The sequence below is a fragment of the Crotalus tigris genome, unplaced genomic scaffold, assembly GCF_016545835.1.
Source record: "Crotalus tigris isolate CLP2741 ecotype Arizona unplaced genomic scaffold, ASM1654583v1 scf7180000019173.45859301935:6455823, whole genome shotgun sequence".
Taxonomy (NCBI): Eukaryota; Metazoa; Chordata; class Lepidosauria; order Squamata; family Viperidae; genus Crotalus; species Crotalus tigris.
In genome coordinates, this window is record NW_024097414.1 from 2,781,647 (window position 1) to 2,805,991 (window position 24,345).

A 24,345-nucleotide genomic window follows, 5' to 3' on the forward strand; every position below is an offset into this window, starting at 1 on the left:
TAGAGAAATTGATTGCTGTGTGGACAAAACAGCCCTATTTTAACCCTCCTTCTTCAAACTTGGGGTCTTCAAACTTGGCCCTTTTATGATTGTGGACTTCAGCTCCCAGAATTCCTCAGCCAGCGTGCCCTAGCTGAGGAATTCTGGGAGTTGAAGTCCACAAGTCATAAAAGGGCCAAGTTTGAAGACCCCTGTTCTAGACAGACCCTTTGAAGGGAGCTAGATTCACTTAACAAGTGCACGTCATTTAAATACTGTAATAAAAATTGTTGGATCCAATTTCTATTGGTTTAGATTTGACCCAAAATCACCTCTGCTGGAAATTGATCCAGTAAATCGACTGTGGGGTCCTTAGTGCCCTTTGAGCTTGGTGGTTTTCTTGCAGACGTTACCAAGCTAGATAACATCACAGCACTGATGATGTTACCTAGTTTGGTGATGAAACGTCTGCAAGAAAACCACCAAGCTCAGAGAGCACCAAGGGCCCCACAGCCCTCCTCTTCCTCCTTCTCCTCCTCCCCCCCCCTCCCATCCACCTTCTGTCACCAAAACCCCCATTCCCTTCTACCATTGATGATGTTACCTAGTTTGGTGATGAAACGTCTGCAAGAAAACCACCAAGCTCAAAGAGCACCAAGGACTCCATAGTTCAACCCCGATGCACAAATATTCTGTTTTATTAGTAAATCTCTAAACAGGGGGAATAGGAGCTAGGGAAAACTAGGACGATCCAAGAATTTGCACATGCCACGAACGGGTCTACCTTGCAAAGAATGCGACAGAGGCCGCATTCCAGACAGCAGAGATGAAAAGACAAGCTGGAAATCTATAGAAAAGCAGGATCATTTCGCATTTTAGATACGCGGCACCAGTGGCAATGATCCAGCCCCTAAGAGTACACACATGCATTCCTGATGAAAAAGTCACTTAAAAAATCATGCTGACTGCAAAGGAAGAATTCTTGCTTGCTGTGTGAGACAACAGGAGTGCTGAGAAGCAATTGAGCCACAAGAATTATGCAGAACCACAAAACTTGAAGAGCTGGAAAATTCCCCCAGAGACATAAGATCATTCAAAACCCTCATCATAAGCTGCAGAAAAGCTTTGCATCCCGTTTTGGATCAAATAGTTGATTTTTTGCAAACCGAGGAGGAGAAACTCAACCCTCTGAAGAAGCCATTTAAGAGTGATCGTTAAGTAGGAATTTTATCTTAGAGAATTAAGAGCGTAGCAAGAGAATTATACTCCAAAAGGAAGAAAAAGAAGCACGGCGTGCAATCCACCAAATTTTGAAAGCCTGGTCGGTCTGGTTCTTACCCACTGCTAACCCAGGTTTCTTTCATTCCTGGTTAGGAAGCCATAAATGGATGGGTTCACACAGTGTAAAAAGTTACCAGCAAGCCATCATGTTATGGCTTAGTTGTGAAATAATAATTTCACCCACACATCCTGGTAATTGAGGGATCTTTTTATTCAGTTGATCGAGCCAGATCCTTTCCGCCTTCGGAACAACAAAACCAGGATCGCAAAAACCATAACCAAAAAGGCAAACGCTGTTATCAAAGAAATGGTAATCCACATCTCGACGCTCAACTTCTGCTGGCCTAAAGGGAAGGATACCAAAAAGAAAAGAAGAGATGAGAAGATAAATCGCTTGACTTCTAGATATCACGGCAAAGGGACCTGTGAATAACAGAACAACAGAGTTGGAAGGGATCTGAGAGGTCATCTAGTCCAACCCCCTGCCCAGGCAGGAGACCCTGTACCATTCCAGAAAAATGGCTGTAAGGTCTTAAAAGCCTCCAGTGATGGAATTCATCTCATTCACTCTTCTCTGCTTTTTGACTTTCGACACGGCCCTTGTGCCCACCGCTGTATTTGCATAACTCAGCTCCAAGGGCACCTGAACCCCTAACAGACTCTTCCCACGATTACTACAATAATTAAGTACGTACCTTGCATCTTAAATTGCTCCTCCGGTACCAAAATGACAGCGTGCGGAAGAGTCACCACTGCAGTCTTTTCCGTTGCTTCTTCTGCAGGCAGAAAATTATGATTTGTTGCCTTGAATTACTAACCCCCCCCACCCCACCCCGCAAAAATCACCTTTTAGTATGAGGGGACTTCATCTCCCAGAATTCTTAGGGATTCTGAGATTTGGCATCTATCTATCTGTCTCTCCATCTGTCTCTCTCCATCTCTCCATCTATCTATATATCCATCTATCCCTCCCTCCCTCCCTCCCTCCCTCCCTCCCTCCCTCCCTCCCTCTATCTATCTATCTATCTATCTATCTATCTATCTATCTATCTATCTATCTATCTATCTATCTATCTATCTATCTATCTATCATCTTTTATGACCCTGTAATCCCTCAATTCAGAACAGAGTAGGGACTACTGGATGGAACTGAGCATTTACTGACTGGATGCCCTTCCTGACACCACATGGAGTCCTCAGCAGATATTTTTTTCTTTGCACCTTAGCAGAGAAATATCTGCCACTACCATGCTGGCTGGGGAATTCTGGGAGCGGAAGTCCACCTATTTTAAAGGGGCCAAGGTAGAGAAACACTAAGAAATCAGGTTGGCATTGAAGGCCGCCCTAGCTTAGCCGGACATTTGAATTCTTCAGATGTGTCCCTTTTTGGCTTTTATCTCAACAAAGTCCTTTCAGGATGAACCCCCCTTACCTCGGCGTTTCCTGGAAAGACGAGGACATCCAGAGGAACACAGAGGAGAATCTGGACGTTGTCTATCACAGATGATAACACTGCAATGGAAATACACCTAGGGAAGAGGGAAGGAGAGTTGTCAGCCCACCAGCTCCTGTGGATCAACTAAGAGGGAAAAGACAGAGCAGGGGTGCTCCACATTTACAATAAATTTACGCAGCTCCCCCCACCCCAAGAATAAAGCTGAACAAATAATTCACTAACTGCTATACAGGTAGTCCTCAACTTAAATTTCCGTTCCTGAGTGAGACAGCTGTTCAGTGAGTTTTGCCCCATTTTACGGCCTTTCTTGCCCAGAGTTGTTAAGTGAAGCACTGCAGTTGTTCAGTTAGTAACCTGGCTGTTAAGTGAATAGACTTTACTTGTCAGGTCTCAAAAGGGGATCACATGACCCCGGGACGCTGAGGCCATCATAAATATGAATCAGTTGCCAAGGATCCAAACTTTGATCACGTGATGTTGCAGCGGTTGTAAGTGTGGAAAATTGTCACTTTTTTCAGTGGCCTTGTAACTTTGGCTGCTAAACAAATGATTATAAATTGAGGACGACCTGTATTCAATTTTCTGCTATAAAAGAATAGCAAACTCCATTAGTCATTTTCAGCAATCATGCAAATGGATCTTCTAGTAATGAGAGGTTTGGGGACCTCCACCAAGAATAATTGGGGGGTTCTACATGGGCAAGTTAAATTACAGATGCAATTTTCCAATTACTGCTTCAGTGCTCAGGGGAGGGGAATCCAGATTTTGGCTTAATGTCATGGTTCCGACAGATGAAACTCTTCAAAGAACTTCGAGGCCTTGTTTACCTTAAAGAATCTTTATTCGAGTAGCACAGCATTGGCACATACATAGCAAAGCCAAAATCTGGATTCCCCTCCCCTGAGCACATAGTATCAAGCACAATACCCTCCTCTAATTAACAGTCATAAATCACATTCCCCAATTAGCTTGAAATGCAGGCTTTCCCTCCAGTTCTCCAATCCGCCATTTCTTATCATCTCTTATTTAAAAAACACTATTTCAATATTGTTATGTCTCCCATGCACATTCCCCCCCCCAGTATCATCTAATTCCAACTCTAATTCTAAGAGTAAAACATAAGAAGGAAAATGGCTGCATCTCCATATGTTGTCAAAGCAAGAACATCTGATGTTAGCAGCGTTGACATCTAGTTCCGGCAGGCAGAAATCAATCTTGCAAGGATTTCCAGCGGCAACTCACCAGGTTGGACAAAGCTTCGCCATTGGAGACAAAAGCGAATGCCTTCACTTCAAACCTTTGGCGGAAATTAGCGTAACTGACCGCCGGGCCGACTGGGTGGAAGACGGTTTTGTAATTGTCAAGTTCGTATTCACATCTATGGAAAGAAGCAAATCAGCCTTAATAAAATGTTCATTTGTCTCTTGGAAAATCTGCAGGGAGGGATTAGAAGCGACCAGTAGAGCAGTATATTTTTGCAAAAATAATAAAATAAAATAAATCCTGTCTGCAGGGACTGGCGGTATTATTACAAAATAGAGCTGCGTAATCTGTGGTTACATAATGAATGCAACTTTTTTGCACAAGGTTTGTACAACGAACTCCACAAATGCGCACTCTGCTAATGGATAGTTCTCCAGCTGCATTCACACTGGTGTTCCTTCATTGGATCAGGTAGAAATGCAATGCCTTCCTTTAGACCAGTGGTTCTCAACCTGTGGGTCGGGACCCCATTTGGGATCGAACGACCATTTCACGGGGGTCACCAAACAACGCAGTCCACCATTTTTTTCCCCCTTTTCCTTAGCTGTGCTGCTCCCTTTTATTCTGTTGGCTTTTGAAAGCCAATAGAATAGGCTCTCTTGAATAGAGTCTAATTCTATTGGCTTTCAAAAGCCAATAGGAATTGTCCAGGCTGTCTCTTACCTGCTGAGCCCGCCAAAAGTCCCATTCTGCAAACAGTGCTGCACCAGTTGAGTAGTCCTCGACTTACGACCGGTTGGGGGTCGCGGCATTAAAAAGGTTGAGAACCACTGCTTTAGACAATATAAACCTTATCCAGAGTGCCCGTTTAGTCTAGTGGCTAAGACACCAGGCTAAAAACTGGGAGATTGTGAGTTCTAGTTCTGTCTTAGCCATGAAAACCAGCTGAGTGATTTTGGGCCAATCACCAGGAGATAGTGAGATCTAGTCCAACCTTAGCCATGAAAGCCAGCTGGGTGACTTTGGACCAATCACCAGGAGACGGTGAGTTCCAGTTCTGCCTTAGGCATGAAAACCAGTTGAGTGACTTTGGGCCAATCATCAGGTGACTGTGAGTTCTAGTCCCACCTTAGGCATAAAAGCCAGCTGGGTGACTTCGGGCCAGTCCCCTTTCTTTCAGCCCAACCCACCTCACAAGGTGGTTGTTGTGGGGAAAACAGGAGGAAGAAAGTGTGTTGGGTGTGTTTACAAATATGAGTTGTTTTGTAAAAATAATAAAGGCGGGATACAAATAAGGACGTGAATAAAAATAAAGAAAATAAAGGCCACTTAACCCATCAACTACAATGTTCCAGCGTGGCAAAGAAGCCGGCTCTAAGGACAGGGTAGCCCAGCAGTTCTCCAGCATTAAATGGATGTTTGGGTCATTTCGGTTGAGCACTTGAACCTCCAGGAAAATGGGCTGTCGCAGGTATTTCACAATTGGATATTGGTCGTCGCTGTAAGGAACTGCGTAGAACTGATCTGCAAAACAAGAAACCGTATCTGGAGCTGCTGTTCTTGACCAGGTTGCCAGCATTCACACAACCCATTCAGTCGCGTCAAGATTTTGCTTCCAGGTTGTCGTTTGATAGTCCAGCATCTTAAATCCCAGTTCAAAACGCCTCAGTGCTTCAGCTGAGGAATTCGGTTGTTCCACGCATCTAAAATCCTCTTTTTCTCCATTTCTCTCACGTCAAGGTAATAGTTTAACCGCTAGCCAGCTTGTGTAATGTGAGATACGACATCATCTCCAGTCTACAACACAGTCTTTTCAACAATCCCAAGAAGGCTCCACACCCATTTGCACCACTCAGGTCACCCTGAGGACACAGATAATCCTCAAGTGGCCTCAACAACTCTCTAAAAGAATGCAAATGACCAGCAAGGAATAGAAATCCTTCCATTCCCCACCATCCGGTCAGAGCTGAAGAAGCTTCTTGGATGAGAAGCGAAACGTCTTCAAAGAAAAACAAGAAAGTCCAGTTGCTTCCTGAAAAAGTACCTTTGGAGCAACCATGATCTGGATAACTGAGAAGTCTACTTATCTTAACGTTGCCAAGGTCGAGAGACACTGCTCTAGATACTGGATGTAATAAGATGTAAAACTGCCACTGAGGTAGATGAAAAATTGCCATTAAGAGAAATGATAAAGTACTTTTGAATTATATTTTAATTAACAGAGGTGATGTTTTGAAAGCATTAACTAATGCTATAAACTGGCTGGGTGTGATGACCTGTGTGCAATTCTATGAAGAAACATTTTTACAAGAAGTGCCAACCGAAAGTCACAAATGGTGTAAGATATTACACGTGTAGGGGAGTGTGGTTTTCTGCACATTGTATAAACCTCCCTTTTTCCTATGTGTGTGTGGTCTCAAGATATGAACTTCTCTCTTTTAGTGTGTTAAAAGTAGATAAGAAGTCATCCATTAGGTTAAACGTGGGCGGCAAGCTGTATAAAAATGACACCCTGGGAGTAACTCAGGGTTCAGAATCTGTCATGCTAATGCTCTGAACCATTGTGCACAAATAAACCTGTTTTCTCCAACCCTTCGTGATCTTGTCTTCTGATGTAAGTATCGTGGTTTTTCCACAACACCACGAAAAAATATCTCCCACCACCTAGCCACAAATTAAAACCCCTCACCTGGATAAATGAGAAGAAGAAGAGAAAGCGGACCCTGGTTGATTACAGGATCAGGAGGAGGAAGAGTGTTTATCTTGACATTCAAGGAAGTATCAGCACTCTTGTACGAACAAACCACGGTCAACCTGGAAGAAGAGTCAAGTAATGTCAGCCCTTTGAGTTAGTCCAGATAAGAAACCAAAAACCTGAGCTGTAACGCCACCTTTATTGTAAGCTTATCTTGCAAGTATGAAAGTACATCTCCCCCCCTTCTCTTTACTTCCCAGTGAACTGGGGGGGAGGTCCCTTCTGGAATACTGAAACCAGTTTTGGTCACCGTATCACAAAAAAGAGGTTGAAGAGTTTGGAAAAAAATCAGAGAAGAGCAACTAAGATGATCCAAGGCCTGGAGACTAAAACATACAAAGAACAGCTGCGGGTTTGGATAGTTTAAAGAAAAGAAGAAATGGGGGAGACATGATAGCAGTCTTCCAGTATCTGAGGGGCTGCCACAAGGCAGAGGGGGCCAGGTTGTTCACCAAAGCACCAGAGGGAAGGACGAGAAACAATGATTGGAAACTGATTAAAGAAGAGAAGCAACCTGGAATTAAGGAGAAACTTCCTGACAGTGAGGACAATTAACTAGTGGAACAGAAGTTGCCTCCAGAAATCACGGGCGCTCCATCACTGGAGATTTTTAAGAAAAGACTAGACAATCACCTGTCTGAGATGGTGTAGGTTCTCCTGCTTGAGCAGGGGGCTGGACTAGAAGACCTCCAGGGTCCCTTCCAGCTCTGTTCTGTTCTGTTCTATTTTCTATTCTATTTTCTATTCTCTATTCTATTCTATTGACTGCCTGTAATCTACCCGTGGAAGGGAAGAATCATTTATTTGCATTCAAAGATTTTATTGCCCTGCCAAGATTCATCCAGAGTTTCATGTCTTCTAATGTTGCCTTAGTCTAAAGGTCTCTTCTTAACCACCCACTCAGATCTGTGGTATCTCTTTTCATAGTCCATTGAGGGGGAAAAAAAGGAATGAAAATCTCTATTATTCTATTATTCTTACCCTCTTGCATTTGAAGAACGTTAGCCTATTGCTTATGTGACTGAGTTTGCACATCACCCTGTCATAATTTGAATTTCGGCTTAGGGGGTTAAATAAAAGCCAGCCGCCGTGTCTATCAATAAAGATTAGCGTGTGTTCAAATGCAGGATATACACAGCAGCACAAAAACTCGGCATTAAATGAAAATCCTAACTGGAAATGCAGAAGGATTGATTCCAGAAATTGCCACTTACAAATCAGACGTATCAACCAAGGGACGATTTTTAAGCAGCAGGTGGAGCTTTCAGTCTTGAATCAACCAGGAGAGGACATTCATTAAATCCAGAATTATATAGCTATATAACATATGGTTGTGGAAAATGGGTATGGCCAGTTTAGAGAAAAGAAGGACTACGGGTTTCCTGATAGCAGTTTTCCAGTATTTGAGGGGCAGCCCCAAAGAAGAGGGAGTCAAGCTATTCTCCAAAGCACCAGAAGGCAGGACAAGAAACAATGGATGGAAACTAATCAAGGAGAGAAGCAGCCTGAAATTAAGGAGAAACTTCCTAACAGTGAGAACAATTAACCAGTGGAACAGCTTGCCACCAGAAGTTGTGGGTGCACCATCACTGGAGGCTTTTAAGAAGAGGCTGGGCAGTCACCTTTCTGAAATGGGTATAGGGTTTCCTGCTTGAGCAGAGGGTTGGACTAGAAGACCTCCAAGGTCCCTTCCAGCTCTATTCTCTATTCTGATTGACCGATCAATGTTACATTATTTACGTCAATGGCATAAACTCTATCAGCATTGTCTGCACCGGTTTAGAAACAGTGAACTTTGCACGGCGTGATCAAGTCAGAATTCAAATTTTCTCTGTCGCTTCCAAAGTTACTGAACAGAGGGTGGGCAGATCTGCAAAATCAAATTTTTATTGCCCTTATCATCAGTGCCTATTGCAAAAGCGTGGCAATCCTAACCACGGTCTCCGAAACCCCAGGCTAATTTTGCTGGAGTTGCGCATGAATTGGAAAAGCACAAATACCAACAAAAAAAATGAAGGTGTTTTTATCTCCGCACAAAAGGCCAAGTCGGCTTCACCTGAAATCGCTGTCTCTGGAGATCCAGCGTGGAGGCTGATCTGGCCAAAAGGAGCTCACTTCGTTTTCATAAACCATCTTCTCACCGACAACCTGGAAGAGCAAAAGGCTACAGATAGTCCTGAAATCACAAACAGCAAGATTCACTTAAGAACCGTGTTACTAACTTAATTATTGCGGTGATTCACTTAACAATTTGTGGCGAGGAAGATTGTGAAAGGAGGCAAAACTCACTTAACAAACATCTGCCTCAGCAACAAAACTTTTGGGGGTTCAACTGTGCTCATCGTTCAAGGACCACCTGTGTCGGTGAAGCAGGAGAACCAACGGAGGGTTCAGCTGAGGAAAGGGCTCACCTTTATCGTGGTCCCGCAACCATTCAGGGGTATACGGAAGTGGACTCGATCTTTCGAAGCCGACCAGGAGACAGGCCCACAGGTTGGGTCCCTGAGCCTGAGGGTATCCAGGTTTAAGTCCGGTTTCGTACTGCTGCTTGTGATCTCAAAATCCATGTGTCCATCTTGAGTGCATACGGTGACTGTAAGGAAGTTGGGGATTAAGCCGCACCCCAGGCTAAGCCACAAGGAGTTCAACTGAGGTAAATCTCTATAGCTCAGGCTGGAATGGGGGAAATTTGGGGTCCTCTTTGAGGTGGGTTAGTTGGTTACAGGTGTTTCATTACCCAACTAGGGCAGAGGTCCCCAACCTTGTGGGTACCAGGGACCGGTTCCGTGGAGAGAGATTTTTCTGCGGACCGGAAGGTACGTGGTTTTGTGTGCTGCCTGCATCCTGTGGATGGGGCTTTGCTTGTCTGTGTGGATAGGTTGCTGGCAGGCTATGGCCCAGTACTGGTCTACAGACTGGGGGTTGGGGACCCCTGAACTAGGGACCATCAACAATGTCTGTCTGATTTTGTCCCTTTTTTTCTTAGTACAGATGGTCCTCTGTACCAGTTGACATTACAATGGACCTTCCCAGAGAGACTTATGACATATTGGACATATTTTAGTGCAGATAATCCTTATTTAGTAACCATTCAAAGTTATGATGGATCTCCCCAACGAGACTTATGACTTATTTAACACATTTCAATACAGATAGTCTTCACTCTTAGTTGTTAAACACAAAACCCCAGCATCCAAAGCAGATCCAAAATTATAGATTTCGCTCTCGTTTTTTTCACTGGAGAAGGGAAGAAAAAGGGAGGGGGAAATTGCTAACGGGTCTAAATGCAACAGGAGAACCAAGTACATGTCATTTTGTTGGTCGGAGGAATGTGTGAATGAAGGCTGAAAGTTGTGTGTGCATTTTATGTCCGTTACAATAGACAGATGCATATTCTCTGCATTGGGAGGTCAGAAGGAAGTTAGTTCATAACTACAATAGGAGGTTTAGACCTTCACAGGCCATATTTGAAGATCTATTTTTTTTAAGAGCAATGTTAAATTCCTTACCTATTGGTGCATTTTGTTCACAAGGACACTCCGGGTAGCTAACCATGGTGGCTATTTCTCCATGGTAGTCAAAATTCAAGGTCAAGGATGCAGCATACAACTGAAAACCTGAGCAATCCTGATCTCTGTAGGCCTGGAAAATCAGACATATTATTATTCCATTGCTTTCATCAGAGTTTCAACTTAAAGACAGATGAACCTCCTGGGATACACTCTAGGACACTGTTATTCAACTCTGGGCTTCAATTCCCAGCCAGCTCTTGTACCTTTAGATCAGGAGGGTCCAACCTGGGCAAGTTTATGACTTGTGGACTTCAACTCCCAGAATTCCCCAGCCAGCTCTTGTACCTTTAGATCAGGAGCGTCCAACCTGGGCAAGTTTATGACTTGTGGACTTCAACTCCCAGAATTCCCCAGCCAGCTCTTGTACCTTTAGATCAGGAGGGTCCAACCTGGGCAAGTTTATGACTTGTGGACTTCAACTCCCAGAATTCCCCAGCCAGCTCTTGTACCTTTAGATCAGGAGGGTCCAACCTGGGCAAGTTTATGACTTGTGGACTTCAACTCCCAGAATTCCCCAGCCAGCTCTTGTACCTTTAGATCAGGAGGGTCCAACCTGGGCAAGTTTATGACTTGTGGACTTCAACTCCCAGAATTCCCCAGCCAGCTCTTGTACCTTTAGATCAGGAGGGTCCAACCTGGGCAAGTTTATGACTTGTGGACTTCAACTCCCAGAATTCCCCAGCCAGCAAACCACCCCAACCTTTGCCTCAAGAATTTTCATCCTCCAGCCAAAGGAACTTGCCCGAGTGTTTAGAAGTCTTTTGGGAATATACAACTTCACTCCACTTCTGGTGTCCACACCAATGCCGTTGGCTTGAATTTGGTGTACGGGAATGTTCTTCTCATTCAGACTGATAGCTGTCAATTTTCCTGGGAAAGCTGGGAGAATCATCGTCATGTGGGTTGAATTGCAGACCGCTGGGCCTGAAAAGTTGGGGAGAGATTGAAGATGTTTCTTCCAAGTTGTGGAGATTTAGAATTTAGATTTAGAAGCAGAATGTTGGAAACAAGGTTTTCACCTGGGGCGCAGATCATTCTCGATTCCAGGGTCAGACGCTGCTCTGGAGGCCCATACGTTAGCTTGATAGCTATTGTGTACAACACGTAGTCATCTTGCTGTAAGACAGGTAGTGACAGTTCATGCTTTTAACCTTCTGGAAACCATCTTATGCCAATATCCAGCCTCAAAGAAGGTCTTGACACTTCCTCCAACCATTAAAGCAGTGGTTCTCAACCTGTGGGTCGGGACCCCATTTGGGGTCGAACGACCATTTCACGGGGGTCGTCAAACAACGTAGTCCGCCATTTTTTTCCCCCTTTTCCTTAGCTGTGCTACTTCCTTTTATTCTATTGGCTTTTGAAAGCCAATAGAATAGACTCTCTTGAATAGAGTCTAATTCTATTGGCTTTCAAAAGCCAATAGGAATTGTCCAGGCTGTCTCTGCCCTGCTGAGCCTGCCAAAAGACCCATTCTGCAAACGGTGCTGCACCAGTTGAGTAGTCCTCGACTTACGACCGGTTGAGTAGTCCTCGACTTACGACCGGTTGGGGGTTGCGGCATTAAAAAGGTTGAGAACCACTGCATTAAAGGGAAAGGATGCCAACCCCTACATCACTATATCATCACCATTATCTCACAGCGCATTGATACAGTTGGGCATGAAAACCAGATCGGTGACTTTGGAACAATCACCAGGAGATGGTGAATTCTAGTACCACCTTAGGCATGAAAGCCACCTGGGAGACTCTGGGCCAGTCCTTCTCTGAGCCCAACCCACCTCATAGGATTGTTGGGGTGGATAAAAATAGGAGGAAGGAATATTAGGTATGTTTGCTGCCTGGAATTATTTATAAATAAAGACAGGATAAAAACCGATCAATGTATAGGCTGCCTAATCTAAAACATTGCTCAACTAAATAAGACTGTCGTCCATCCATCAGTCATTAACAATAAAACATTTTCTCCAAAGCTCAGTCTTGGAGAACTAACACCAAATTTGGGGAATTGGCTACCCTGGCGCCCATAGCTATATTTCTTATTTCTTGCACCTTGTAAACTGTGACTCCTCTAGCATTAAACGGGACTTGGATGATGACGTCATTGACATTGGAAAGGAACGTGTAGCCCTGTTGAATCGCCTGTCTGAGATTCATATGGTGGGTCCGGCCATTGTGCTCGATGGATACGACCCACTCCATTCCAGACACCACTTGAGGCGCCATTTCAGGCCGGACACCCTACAAAAAAAGCCACAACGTTAAGAAAGATGCTAGACCACCCCAGGGTTGCACTAACCACATTTCAGAATTTGGTCTCCAAATTCAGACACCATTTTAAAAAGAAAACCCAGATGTTTATTTAAGAGGATCCAGGGAGATGTTGAAAAAAAATCTCCATCTGTGCAGAAGTACGCCTTCTAAAATTTTAAATCTCCAAACAGCAGTCTAAAAAAAAGAAAAGACTTAATTTGTCTGCTTTCGTTATCAGCCAACTCATACATTTTGAAGGCTTTAAAAAAAAAAACACCAGCAAGTCTAATTAAAATAATGGGAGACAGATTTTCCCAACTAAACCGCAGTTTGTGTCAATCGCTGTGATTAAACCACAGGCTGTACCGCAATCAAATAAATCACTGCTATAGTGTGTGAGCCAGTCACATGGGCTGATTATGGATTTTTTTTCCCTAGTGTTATTTTATTGGTAAATGCGATTAAACTAGCTTGCCTGAGAAAGTTGGATTACGTACCGTGAGTTCATCTCGAAAACTGGGAATCATCCTTGGGAATGTCACCTATAAGTGGAAGATATTTGGATATGAGCATGAATAGCAAAACAGTGCAATGCTTTGAAAATCATCGCGTTGAACGTTTGAACAGTCACTAAATGAGGACTGTTCTGGTGGCTTTCATGCCTATAAGTCGAGGACTATCTGTACAATAGAAGATGTAGGCCACGCAATGAACACAAAACAGAATAGAAAACAGAATAGAATACAGAGAAGTGGAAGAGAAGAATGGAAGAGAGAGAAAAGAGAGAGAAAGGGAAGGAATGCTGCAGAAGAAAGATGGTGGTGGATGAGAAGAAAAAGGAAAAGGAATGATGGCGAAAGAGAAGCAGAAGAGAAGACTTTATTTGGCCAAGTGGGATTAGACTGGGGGTCTTCAAACTTGGCCCTTTTATGACTTGTGGTCCAACTCCCAGAATTCCTCAGCCAGGCACGAGGAATTCTGGGAGTTGAAGTCCACAAGTCATCAAAGGGCCAAGTTTGAAGATCCTAGATTAGACACACAAGGAATTTGTCTCCAGTGCAGGAGCTGTCTACATGCAAAACAACAGAATAATAATCATAATAAGAGAAGGTAATAATCATCACCATCATAAGAGAAGGTAATAAAAAAGAAGAGAATGATAAAAGTAATACAGCCATACCATGTGGGTAAATACACCGAAGACAGAACATGGGAATTAGGCACAAGGGGGAAAAAAAACCTCTGTGTCTAGTTGTTTCGGCAGCATTTAAGCTTCTCGGCCAACCCTGTCCTCGACACTTAACAGAGGGATAGAATCAAGATCACGTGAAGTATTAATACCACTTCACAATGCCTTGGTAAGGCCACACTTGGAATACGGCATCCAGTTTTGGTCACCGCAATGTAAAAAAGATGTTGAGACTCTAGAAAGAGTACAGAGAAGAGCAACAAAGATGATCAGGGGACTGGAGGCTAAAACATATAAGGAACGGTTGCTGGAATTGAGCAAGTCAAATTTAATGAAGGGCGGGGGTGAAATGATAGCAGTGTTCCAATATCTCAGGGGCTGCCCCAAAGAAGAGGGAATCAAGCTATTTTTCAAAGCACCTGAAGGCAGGACAAGAAGCATCGGGTGGAAACTCATCAAGGAGAGAAGCAACCTGGAACTAAAGAGAAACTTCCTGACAATTAGAACAATTAACCAGTGGAACAACCTGCCTCCAGAAGCGGTGAATGCTCCATCACTGGAGGTTTTTAAGAAGAGGCTGGACAGCCATTTGTCCGAAATGGTATAGGTTTCCTGCCTGAGCAGGGGGTTGGACTAGATGACCTCCAAGCTCACTTCCAACTTTACTATTATTATTATTACTTACTGCCATGGAGTTTTTGGTGCAGTTTGTAGCGCTGGTGAAGCCCTCATCGGAAAACGCTTCGTCAGCTTGGAGGGTGTCACAGTCAACACTGTAAGTTTCATTCTGGGGCCGAACCCCCTCTGTATTGTTGAACTGCAGTCTAAATCTCAGGCGTTGCTTGTTATCCTGGGAATGAAAAAAGGCAGAGAGATTGCCTTTAGAGGAAGCTGTGAATTCCCGAAGAGCAATTTCAAGATCCTTTCTTTTACTGGAAGAGTTAATAATTCACGCAAGCCCAACAAATTTATGTTTTTGCATTTGGGCCGGTCCACAAAGTTACACCATCGTTTTAGTTTGTTCGATTTTGGCTGAGCTCTGAAAATTAGCCCTTTTTTTTTTAACCTATTCTGCCTTTTAACAGAATAACAGAGTTGGAAGGGACCTTGGAGGTCTTCTAGTCCAACCCCCTGCTCATGCGGGAGACCCTACACCATTTCAGACAGGTGGTTATCCAATCTCTTCTTCAAAACCTCCAGTGATGGAGCACCCACAACTTCTGGAGGTAAGTTGTTCCACTGGTTAATGGTTTTAACTGTCAAAAAAATTCTGCTTAGTTCTAAGTTGGTTCCCTCCTTGATCAGTTCAACCCCTTTATCCTTTAGACTGGGGCTCTCCAAATTTTAAGACTCAACACCATTCAGTTCCCCATGCTGGCTGGGGAATTCTGGGAGTTGAAGTCCACAAGCCTTAAAGTTGCCACGTTTGGAGACCTCTGCTTTAGAGCAGTGTTTTTCAAACGTGGCAGCTTTAAGATGTGGCGACTTCAACTCCCAGGATTCCTCAGCCAGCCAGTATATCTATATGACAGGTTGTCCTGACTTACAACCACAGTCGAGGCCAAAATTTTGGCTGTAAAGTGAGACAAGCGAGTTTTGCCCCATTTTACGACCTTTCTCGTCACAGGCGTTAATGGAATCACTGCGGTGGTTAAGTTAGCCAGCCGGTGGTTAAGTAAATCTTCCGACTTTGCTGCTCAGGTAACAAAAGAGGATCACGTGACTCCGGGACACTGCGCCCGTCGTAACTATGAGTCAGTTGTCAAGCATCTGAATTTTAATCACATGACCCTGGGGATGTTGCAACGTTTGTGGGAAAAACGGTCAGAAGCTACCATTTTCAGCACCGCTGTAATTTCGAACGGTCACTAAATGAACTGTTATAAAGTGAGGACTACCTCCATTTCAGTACAGTTCAGGTGCCCAACCATCAACACTTGCTTTCCGTAGTCAATTTGATAACGACAGTCTTCCATGTCATCCCCGCTGCCATCTACAGAAAAACCAGCCAAAGGGTTAGACACGATCCATTCCCAAAAGCATCAATTCAAACTCAAAAAGAGACAAAATCGCTGAAGAAGCATCATCAAACGTACCGAGAATGTCTATGTCCCAGGAGCTCGAGTTGGCAACTTCCTTTGGCAGCCAAATTCGCCACGGGTCATCCTGGCAAGACACCGTACCTGTCACAAAATATATGCCCACCTTTTCTTGAAATCCCTTCTCCGTAAAACGGATGGAGGTAGGATCAGAGAGTTTGAGCTTTACTTACAGCAAAATCTCCCTGGGACACATTTATCCATTAGGCCAGGGACGACCAACCATCGCAATCTTGAAACTGGTGGACTTCAGCTCCCACAATTCCCCAGCCAGCCAGCCAGCCATGTCAAGTCACACCAGCTGGAGAAGACTCTCCTGTAACTAGCTAACAGATTTCCCTTTTCCAAGATCAAAGTGTTGAAGATGTTGCTCAGCAGGTAATGAAGCCTACGTTGATCAAAGTTCTCCAACCCAAACCGTCAATCTAGAATAATTTCTATTTCTGCTCTATATATTAACTAGTGGTGTTTGGCTTGAAGAACAGACCCACCTGGAGATACCAGGACATACCCTCATATTTTAAGGGTTCAGAGAAAGAGGGCAAGGAGAACTGGATTGATGTCACATTAAGCCATGGCTAATTTCTATTCTATATTATCTATATCGGGGGGGGGTCTTCAAACTTGGCTCTTTTATGACTTGTGGACTTCAACTCCCAGAATTCCTCAGCCAGCTTTGGGAGTTGAAGTCCACAAGTCATAAAAGGGCCAAGTTTGAAGGCCCCTGATCTATATTATCAAAAGCCTTTATTCTGTTATTCTGTTGTTATTCTATTACCAGAATAACAGAGTTGGAAGGTGCCTTGGAGGTCTTCTAGTCCAACCCCCTGTTCAAGCAGGAAACCTTATACTATGCCACTTTAGCCTGGTGTTAAGGCAGGAGGCTGCGAGTTCTAGTCCCGCCTTAGCCATGAAAACCAACTAGGTGAGTTTGAGCCAATAACCAGAGCACCATGAGTCTCACCTTAGGGATGAAAGTCGATTGGGTGACTTTGGGCTCAACCCACCCCACAGGGCTGTTGTTTTGGGGAAAAAGAAGGTGCGTTAGATATTTTCAGCTCAAGTTATTTGTTAAACATAATAAGGGCAGGATATAAATAAATAAAATCTACTCCTCTATTGTCTATTTCTGCTCTATATTATTTATTATTGGGCTCAGAAGAAAACAGCAGAGAGAACATGATGGGCTAGATTGATACCACACTAAACCATGGCTAGTTGAATTACAGGTTGCTGTCTAAACCATAACTATTGCATTTAAATCATAGGCTAAGCACTAATCTCTGGTTTAACCACCCCAGCAGTTGGAAAGCATCCTTACATTAATACCAAACCAATAAGAGGGGGATTTAAGACAAGCTGACAATTTATCCCATCTCTGTTGTACCCTGGTTGGATTGCAATACATCATGGCTTAGCATCCACGGCGCCCAGAGCACATGTAGTTTGTTCAATTTAGGATTAGCCAGGGTTTATAAACCAGGATTGATGATTTGGCACATTGTTTTGAGCGCTTGCCCAGGAAAAACAAACTATGGTAAAGACCCTGAGCTTTTTAGGGACAAACCCAGTTTGTTCCCAACACTTTTCAGAGGGAAACCGAGAGACTTCCTGGAATATCCCATCCCAAACAAAAAAAACCTCCTATTACCTGGGAAATCGAGAGCTCCGGAGGTAAAAATACTGCCTAGAAAGTAGCCAAAGAAGAGCCTATAAAGCAGAAAGAAAAGGAAAAAAGAAACTCAGTTGGACTGCATTCATACCACCGGCTGCCCCTTCCCACGCCTAAGAGAATTAATAAAAGTTTACCACGCATTGTAACACGACCAACCCACAGGCATCCCCATCCTATCCGCCCGGCGCAAAGCAAACTGCGAAAGTTTAACCTCGCAGCTTGACGCCCGATTAGTTTTTTTATAGCCTGCACCGGCTTTCCACGCGCAAGCGCAATGCCGGTCCCAACGTTCTCGCGTTCTGCTCTTAAGGCTGGAGTGGGCTGAGGAAGGGTGGGTGCGTCTTTCTTTCTTTCTTTCTTTCTTTCTTTCTTTCTTTCTTTCTTTCTTTCTTTCTTTCTTTCTTTCTTTCTTTCTTTCTTTCTTTCTTTCTTTCTTTCTTTCTTCTCTCCCTCTCCGCTTCTTTCCTTCCTTCCTTCCTTCCTCCCTCCCTCCCTCCTTCTCTTTCTTTCTTTCTTTCTTTCTTTCTTTCTTTCTTCTCTCCCTCTCCGCTTCTTTCCTTCCTTCCTTCCTTCCTTCCTTCTCTTTTTTCTATCCCCTTCTCCTTCCTTCCTCCCTCCCTCCCTCCCTCCCTCCCTCCCTCTTTCTTTCTTTCTTTCTTTCTTTCTTTCTTTCTTTCTTTCTTCTCTCCCTCTCCGCTTTCCTTCCTTCCTTCCTTCTTCCTTCCTTCTCTTTTTTCCATCCCTTTCTCCTTCCTTCCTTCCTTCCTCCCTCCCTCCCTCCGTCCGTCAGTCTGTCTTTCTGTCTGTCTGTCTTTCTCTCTCTCTTTCTCCCTCTCCCCTTCCTTCCTTCCTTCCTTCCTTCCTCGAGGTTTGCTTTATCTGCCACTATTTTGCGAGCGCGCAACTCCGATCCTCAGGCAGGCTTGCAACCCGTTCACATTTCAGTTGAAACCCCTCCGAATTGCGCGCTCAAGAGTCGGGGCTTCCCAAACGCGGATCTAGCCCGATCCCTACGGGCTGTAGAGCCTGGGCCAGGTGGGGTTGCTGTGAAAATCTCACGGAGACCGACTTCCCTGACTCAGGAGGGAAGCCAACTGACTTACTCGCGAGGAACCGTGCGGGGGGACCGGGCTGTCCCTGGCATCGCGCATTTCAACCGAGGCCGTTCCCTGGAGCGGGGCTTAAAGGCTTTGCAAGTCGCGTGTTCTCATCTCTCGGTTTCAGTCCTAAATTTGGCATCCTCCGGTCGGGTTTTTCTCGGTGATGAAAGATGAAAAGAAGAAAAAAATATAGCAAATTCCCCCTCCCCTCCATAACTTACCGCAATGTTTTTCAGACTTAGCAACTTTAAGAGAAGTGGACTTCAGCTCCCAGAATCCCCCAGCCAGCATTCTCAAATCACCCGACAGGTAAAAAAAATAAAACATTTTTTTCTTTTAATCATCCCCATCTCCGTGCCCAAGAGTGGGACTAGAACTCAGAGCCTCCTCATTTCTGGCTCTCCCAGGTGATGTTATACACCTAGTAAGTCACCTGTGTGTGAATTGGGCGGCCGTATAAATTGATGAAATAAATAAAAAGTCTTCAAAAGCGCACTTCCCTTCATTTTTCTTTCTTTTTTTTAAACAGCAGCCAAGGCTGTAAGATTTTTTCAACCCGCCTGCTCTCTGGAAGATGAAATGTCCTATGCAAATAAATTGCGGGGAATAAATAACCTTTGCTTTCCTCGTCATCTGCCATGTCATCAAAGAGTCCCGTCTGCCGAGACGAAGCAGCCACAGCCTTGGGAGAAACGTGGGGCTGAGTAGGCAGGTTGGGCCTCTTCCTCCCACGGCCGACACCAACCAACTGGAGACAGGAAGATGTCCACTCGTTTCCACCGAGCAGCTGCGAACGGCAACCTGGAATTACTCAAAGAAGCCACTCGGAAGGACCTCAACACCGCCGATGCAGATGGCATGACCCCCACTCTGCTGGTGGCATACCATGGCAACGTCGAAGCTCTGGAGATCGTTTGCAGGAGGGGGTGAGTGGCAGCGGGCTTGGGGGTTCCCGACCCCAAATCATCTTCGGGGAAGAAGAGAGAAGTGTGGCCAAATCCAGGGGTCTCCAAGCTTGCCATCGTTAAGACTTGTGGATTTCAGCTCCCAAAATTCGGCAGGCAGCTGTTGCTTAAAGATCCTCCTTGAGGTCTGGCTGGCTGGGGAATTCTGGGAGTTCAAGTCCACAAGTCCTAAATTTGGAGAGCCCTTTTGCTAATCAACCTAAGTTAGCTTTCCGGTTTGGGGGACTGAGCTGAGATGGGTGGGAGGGCAGAAGGAGAGCCATTGTGGCATGGCCCCAAATGGGCTAGGTTGGGGCATAAGTTGTTAAGGCTAAGCGTGAGAAGTGAATCAATGGGGTTGTTAAGTTAGGAACATGGTTGTGAAGTGAATCTGGCTTCCCTATTGACTTTGCTCACTAGAGGATCACAAAAGAGGATCACGGGACACAGCAATCGTCATAAATATGAGTCAGTTTCCAAGCATCCGAATTTTGATCAGGAGACCCTGGGGATGCTGCAACGGCTGTGAATGAAAATCAGTCATAAATCCCTTTTTTCAACGCCTTTATAAGTTCAAACGCTCACTAAGCAAACAGTTGTAAGTCAAGGACTACCTTTAATGGGTGACCAAAGAAACACAAGAGGGACCCTCTCTTGTTTCTCATGCTATAAAGGTGACAAGGGGGGGGGGAGCTGTACTTTCACACTTGCAAGATTTGGTTAATTTGGCTTTGTGATCAAGTAAAATGAGCTCAGCTGGTCATGTTTTCTGTCTGGACTACCTGGTAAGGCTGAGAAAAGTGTTGTGTGAACCAACTCGTAGACTTGGGGGGGGGGAAGCTTAGCTGTCTAGGCCAAATGCTGGATAGCTGAACCCCAAGTTCTCCTTCGCGTCCTGGTGGGCATGCATTCTCACCTGTCTCGTAGGCCGTTTGCAAGGTTGCATGTAAGAGTCCCGGGTTAAAAAGCCTTCCAGGATTTGTGGAAACAGCACAAGGTTGGAAGAGGGTGGTGAGAACTTCACCAAACAGCAAGAGGAAGCACCGCCATTCCCCGCTCGCTTTTACACCAGGTGTGCTTTTTTTAATTGCTTGTCATATGCAGCAGCTAATAAATGTGACCTTTAAACTGTTCAGTTGTTTGACACCCATGTTATAGCTGGTGCTGGGCAGAGAAGCTGGCTTCGGCTCCTTCCAATTCATTGGTTGAAATATGGGTTCCTCCAGGAATTTTTTTTTTCAAAGGCGAATTGGGTTGAATGGCGGTGCAGTTCTAGAACATAGAACATAAACTAATAGTTTCTCCTTAGTTCAGGGTTGCTTCTCTCCTTGGTTAGTTTCCAGCCATTGTTTCTTGTCTTGCCTTTTGGTGCTTTGAAAAATAGTTTGACCCCTTTGTCTTTGTAGGAGCCTCTCAAATACTGGAATAGTGCTAAATGTGTCTCCCCTGGTCCTTCTTTTCATTAAACTAAACATACTCAATTCTTGCAACTATTCTTCTTATGTTTTAGCCTCCGGTCCCCTAATCATCTTTGTTGCTCTTCTCTGCACGTTTTCTAAAGTCTCAACATCTTTTTTATATCGTGATGACCAGAACTGGAATCAGAGCCAGTTTGCATTGAGTGTGTGAATCCAGGCAGTGTGTGAATCCTAACCACCCCCTTAGGAGAATAAAAACAAACAGGGAAAGAAATAGATACATGCCCCTATTTTTTGGAAGAGTGAGAGGAAAAAGGAGACAATTTAAGTGACGATCAGTTAGCATTTTCCCCATGGGAACTCATTATTGAGGAAATCTTGCTCTAAGCCTCAGGATTTAAAATTCAAAAGAAGAGACCGAAACGGACGTCTGGCTTTAGAGAATGACTCCTTGGAAAGCTACACATTTTTGCCGTTGTTCTTTTGCAGGGATACGGGGATCCTCTTTCCCCCCTTGCACCGAAACCCTTGCACTGAAAAATATAGCCTATCAGGGAACGCGCTCACTTTGAATTATCTTCTTGAGATGCTAGTTGTTTTACTTGCATGGAAAAAAATGGCCGCCTAGAATACCCATTATAACACATCAGCTTCTGTGCTTTCTTATAACCTGTGCAAATTGGTCTCTGTGTCAGCATCCCCAGCCTGGTGGCCTGTAGTCAGTCCTTGACTTATAACGGTGGGTTTAGTGACCAAAGTTACAACAGCAACAACAAAAAAAACGGACTTATGACTGGTTTTCACTCTTAGGACTATTACAGCATCCCCAGGGTCATGTGATCAAAATTCAGAGGCTCGGCAACTGGCATGTGCTTATGACAGTTGCACTCTCCCGGGGTCATGTGATCATCATTTGTAACCGTCCTCACTGGCCTCCAACAAGCAAAGGCAATGGGGGAAGGCAGATTCCTTTAACGATCAACTGATCCATTTAATAACTGCAGTGTTGCTCTTAACAACTGTGGCAAGCAAGGTCATAAAATGGGGCCAGACTCACTTATCAACTGCCTTGCTTAGTCATGGAAATTTGGAGCTCCATTGTGGTCTCAAGTTGAGGACTACCTATGTATGTGTTGCACTTCAGCCCCTATAATCCCCAGCTAACTAGCCTAGGGATTATGGGAGTGGGGGTCCAGTAAATCCGGAGGGCTTCTGTTTGGAAAAAAAGCTGCTGTCAAGGAAGATGACGGGACTCTGAGCCCTCTCTGTTGTGTCCTTTCAGAGGCGACCCGAACGTGTGTGACATTTGGGGGAACACACCGCTACACCATGCAGCTTCGAACGGCCACACCCCCTGCGTCTCCTTCCTGATCAATTTCGGCGCCAATATTTTCGCCCTCGACAACGACATGCGCTCGCCCCTCGACGCAGCGGCCAGTCGGAGCCAGTATCAATGCGTCCAGATTCTTGACAAGGCCGCCACTGAGCAAAACATCAAAAACCCCAAGCGGGTCGCCCGTCTGAAGGCGCAGGCCCAACAGGAGGTGCAGCGACAGGTCCGCCTGTGTGAGAGACGCCAGGAGAAGCACCAGTTGGAGATGACCAAGCAGTTCAAGAAAGGATCCCTCCAGTTGAGTCACAGCTCCGCCACCAGGACAAAAGTCTCTCAGTTCTTCGCCAGCGGCTCCCTCAGTGATGTCCCCAAGCAGTTGAAGGACACCTTCAAACTGAGGAGCAGGAAGAAAGAGGAGAACAGCACCGCCAGGAGCAGTGGAGCCGAGGAGGAGGGCGTCGCTGGAGAAACAGCCATGATGGGTTCACCTTGTGAGAAGGATCTAGAAGACCTGATGTGTGGCTTTCAAAAGAAAATCGGCTTTTCTGAAGAGGGGGAGGAGTCAGGACACAGGTCTATTTTCAACCGCCCGGGTCTTGGCAACCTCGTCTTTAGAAGCCAGAAGACGGAGACCTTGCTTCCCGAAAAAGAGGACAGGGGCTTTCAAATTCCAGAGCTCTTTCAACTCAAAGAGGCCCCTGGTGATTCAGACAATGAGGATGATCCTGAAGTTTCGTGGATAGAAGAAGCCGTTGGGTGGGATGAGGACAAGGAAGAAGCTCCTCCCCTTGAAGTGTTCCTAGTTGCTCATCATCTCCACGAATTTCTCCCCATCCTGATGAGCGAAAACATCGATTTGGAAAGCCTGATGCTTTGTTCCGATGAAGATCTGCAGAGCATCCAGATGCAGCTAGGCCCCCGCAAGAAAGTTCTCCAGGCAATCAGCAAAAGAAAGCTCGCTTTGGAAAAGCCAGGCCTAGTCAAGGATACCCAATTATAAACCCAGAATGCCGGCGCTTCTGGTCAATGGTTTGGCACCTCACTCCACAAACAGTTCCTCTTTCTTTATAAAGGTTGAGGAGGATGAGAGGGAGCCAGAGATGACCACTGTGCAAATCCTACAACCTCTGAGCTTCAACACTGCCAAGTAGCCATTGATTCAGGAGAGCAGGATGAAGAAGCCTCGAGTTTAAACACTGTACCAGGAGAAGTGGCAGAACTTAGGGGTGGAGTTAAAAGAGGCATCAGCCTAGAATCTCTACATAGCCACAAACGAACGAAGCCCAGAATCTCCTTTGAGTATCGTTGACGCTTTGTATTGAACAACAAAAATGAATGCTTGGGAATTGTAATTTTCTGAAATGTTAACTTTATTGTTGTTACAAACTACAGTACAGGAAATAAAATCGACACTCATTTTGCATCAATATTGATTGACCCCAACATTTTTTCTATTTTTTTTTTTAAAAAAGGCAGAATTTTCTTAAAACCACATTGAAAACCAGTTCTAGCCAATTATTTTCCTACGGTTCTTGATTGTCTCTTTGTCAGTAACAAAAAGAAAGGCAAAGTGTATGCCATTAAATGCAAAATTTATGTGAAAATTGCTACATGTTAAGCAGAAATCAAATTCTAGAATCTTATATTCTAAAATTATTATTTCAGGTTTCAGAGAGAAAATCTGAGACAAAAGTCATCGACAGGCTCCCAAATAGGTAAAATTTTAGTTTTGGAATCTCTGAACAAATAAAAATAAAACTAGAGCTAACACAGTGAACGATTTAGTAGAACTAACAATGTAGCCTTTGTGAGATGAGACAGTCTATGTTTATCCTTAGGATGCTGTAAACTTTGAATTAAAGTCACTATCCAAATACATGGAAAGAAGACTGAGTCACATTAGAATAATTAGATAAAGCAGTGGTTTCTCAAGCTCAAGCAACTTTAAGAAGGGTGGACGTCAACTCCCAGAATTCCCCAGCCAGCATGCTGTAAGATATGTGGACTTCAGCTCCCAGAATTCCCCAGCCAGCATGCTGTAAGATATGTGGACTTCAGCTCCCAGAATTCCTCAGCCAGCATGTTTTGAGT

General features: G+C 44.6%; 2 protein-coding genes across 3 annotated transcripts; one reads left to right on the forward strand and one right to left on the reverse strand.

Annotated features, from left to right (window-relative positions):
* Positions 1–1,452: 1,452 nt before the first annotated feature.
* Positions 1,453–18,696, reverse strand: ZP2 (zona pellucida glycoprotein 2). 2 transcript variants are annotated; one of them, XM_039360335.1, is made up of 18 exons: positions 18,563–18,696; positions 17,436–17,494; positions 15,782–15,868; positions 15,584–15,678; positions 14,371–14,535; positions 12,994–13,038; positions 12,296–12,484; positions 11,266–11,362; positions 10,989–11,170; positions 10,184–10,316; positions 9,086–9,267; positions 8,731–8,822; positions 6,609–6,733; positions 5,254–5,443; positions 3,959–4,094; positions 2,693–2,789; positions 1,956–2,036; positions 1,453–1,604 (listed from the first exon to the last, which is right to left on the reverse strand). In XM_039360335.1, the coding sequence occupies exons 1-18, from the start codon at positions 18,601–18,603 to the stop codon at positions 1,474–1,476; spliced, it is 2,127 nt and encodes a 708-aa protein (XP_039216269.1). In that variant the 5' UTR covers positions 18,604–18,696; the 3' UTR covers positions 1,453–1,473. The 2 variants fall into 2 exon arrangements, with proteins under 2 accessions (XP_039216269.1, XP_039216270.1); XM_039360336.1 differs by lacking the exons at positions 17,436–17,494; positions 18,563–18,696 and adding an exon at positions 15,958–16,016.
* A 597-nt stretch (positions 18,697–19,293) lies between these two features.
* On the forward strand, positions 19,294–23,681 carry ANKS4B (ankyrin repeat and sterile alpha motif domain containing 4B). The gene is made up of 2 exons (XM_039360337.1): positions 19,294–19,485; positions 22,204–23,681. Exons 1-2 carry the CDS (start codon positions 19,322–19,324, stop codon positions 23,252–23,254), a joined length of 1,215 nt encoding a protein of 404 aa, XP_039216271.1. The 5' UTR covers positions 19,294–19,321; the 3' UTR covers positions 23,255–23,681.
* The last annotated feature ends 664 nt before the right edge of the window (positions 23,682–24,345 follow it).

Excerpts from the sequence above, each read along its gene's own strand:
- ZP2 (XM_039360335.1), bottom strand. The coding sequence starts at position 18,603 with ATGCCAGGGACAGCCCGGTCCCCCCGCACGGTTCCTCGCGA. Across the intron at positions 15,869-17,435 it reads CGGAGCTCTCGATTTCCCAG|GTACGGTGTCTTGCCAGGAT; the intron begins GTAATAGGAGGT and ends ATTTTGTGACAG. Across the intron at positions 15,679-15,781 it reads CTGGGACATAGACATTCTCG|ATGGCAGCGGGGATGACATG; the intron begins GTACGTTTGATG and ends GTTTTTCTGTAG.
- ANKS4B (XM_039360337.1), top strand. The coding sequence starts at position 19,322 with ATGTCCACTCGTTTCCACCGAGCAGCTGCGAACGGCAACCTGGAATTA. Across the intron at positions 19,486-22,203 it reads GAGATCGTTTGCAGGAGGGG|AGGCGACCCGAACGTGTGTG; the intron begins GTGAGTGGCAGC and ends GTGTCCTTTCAG.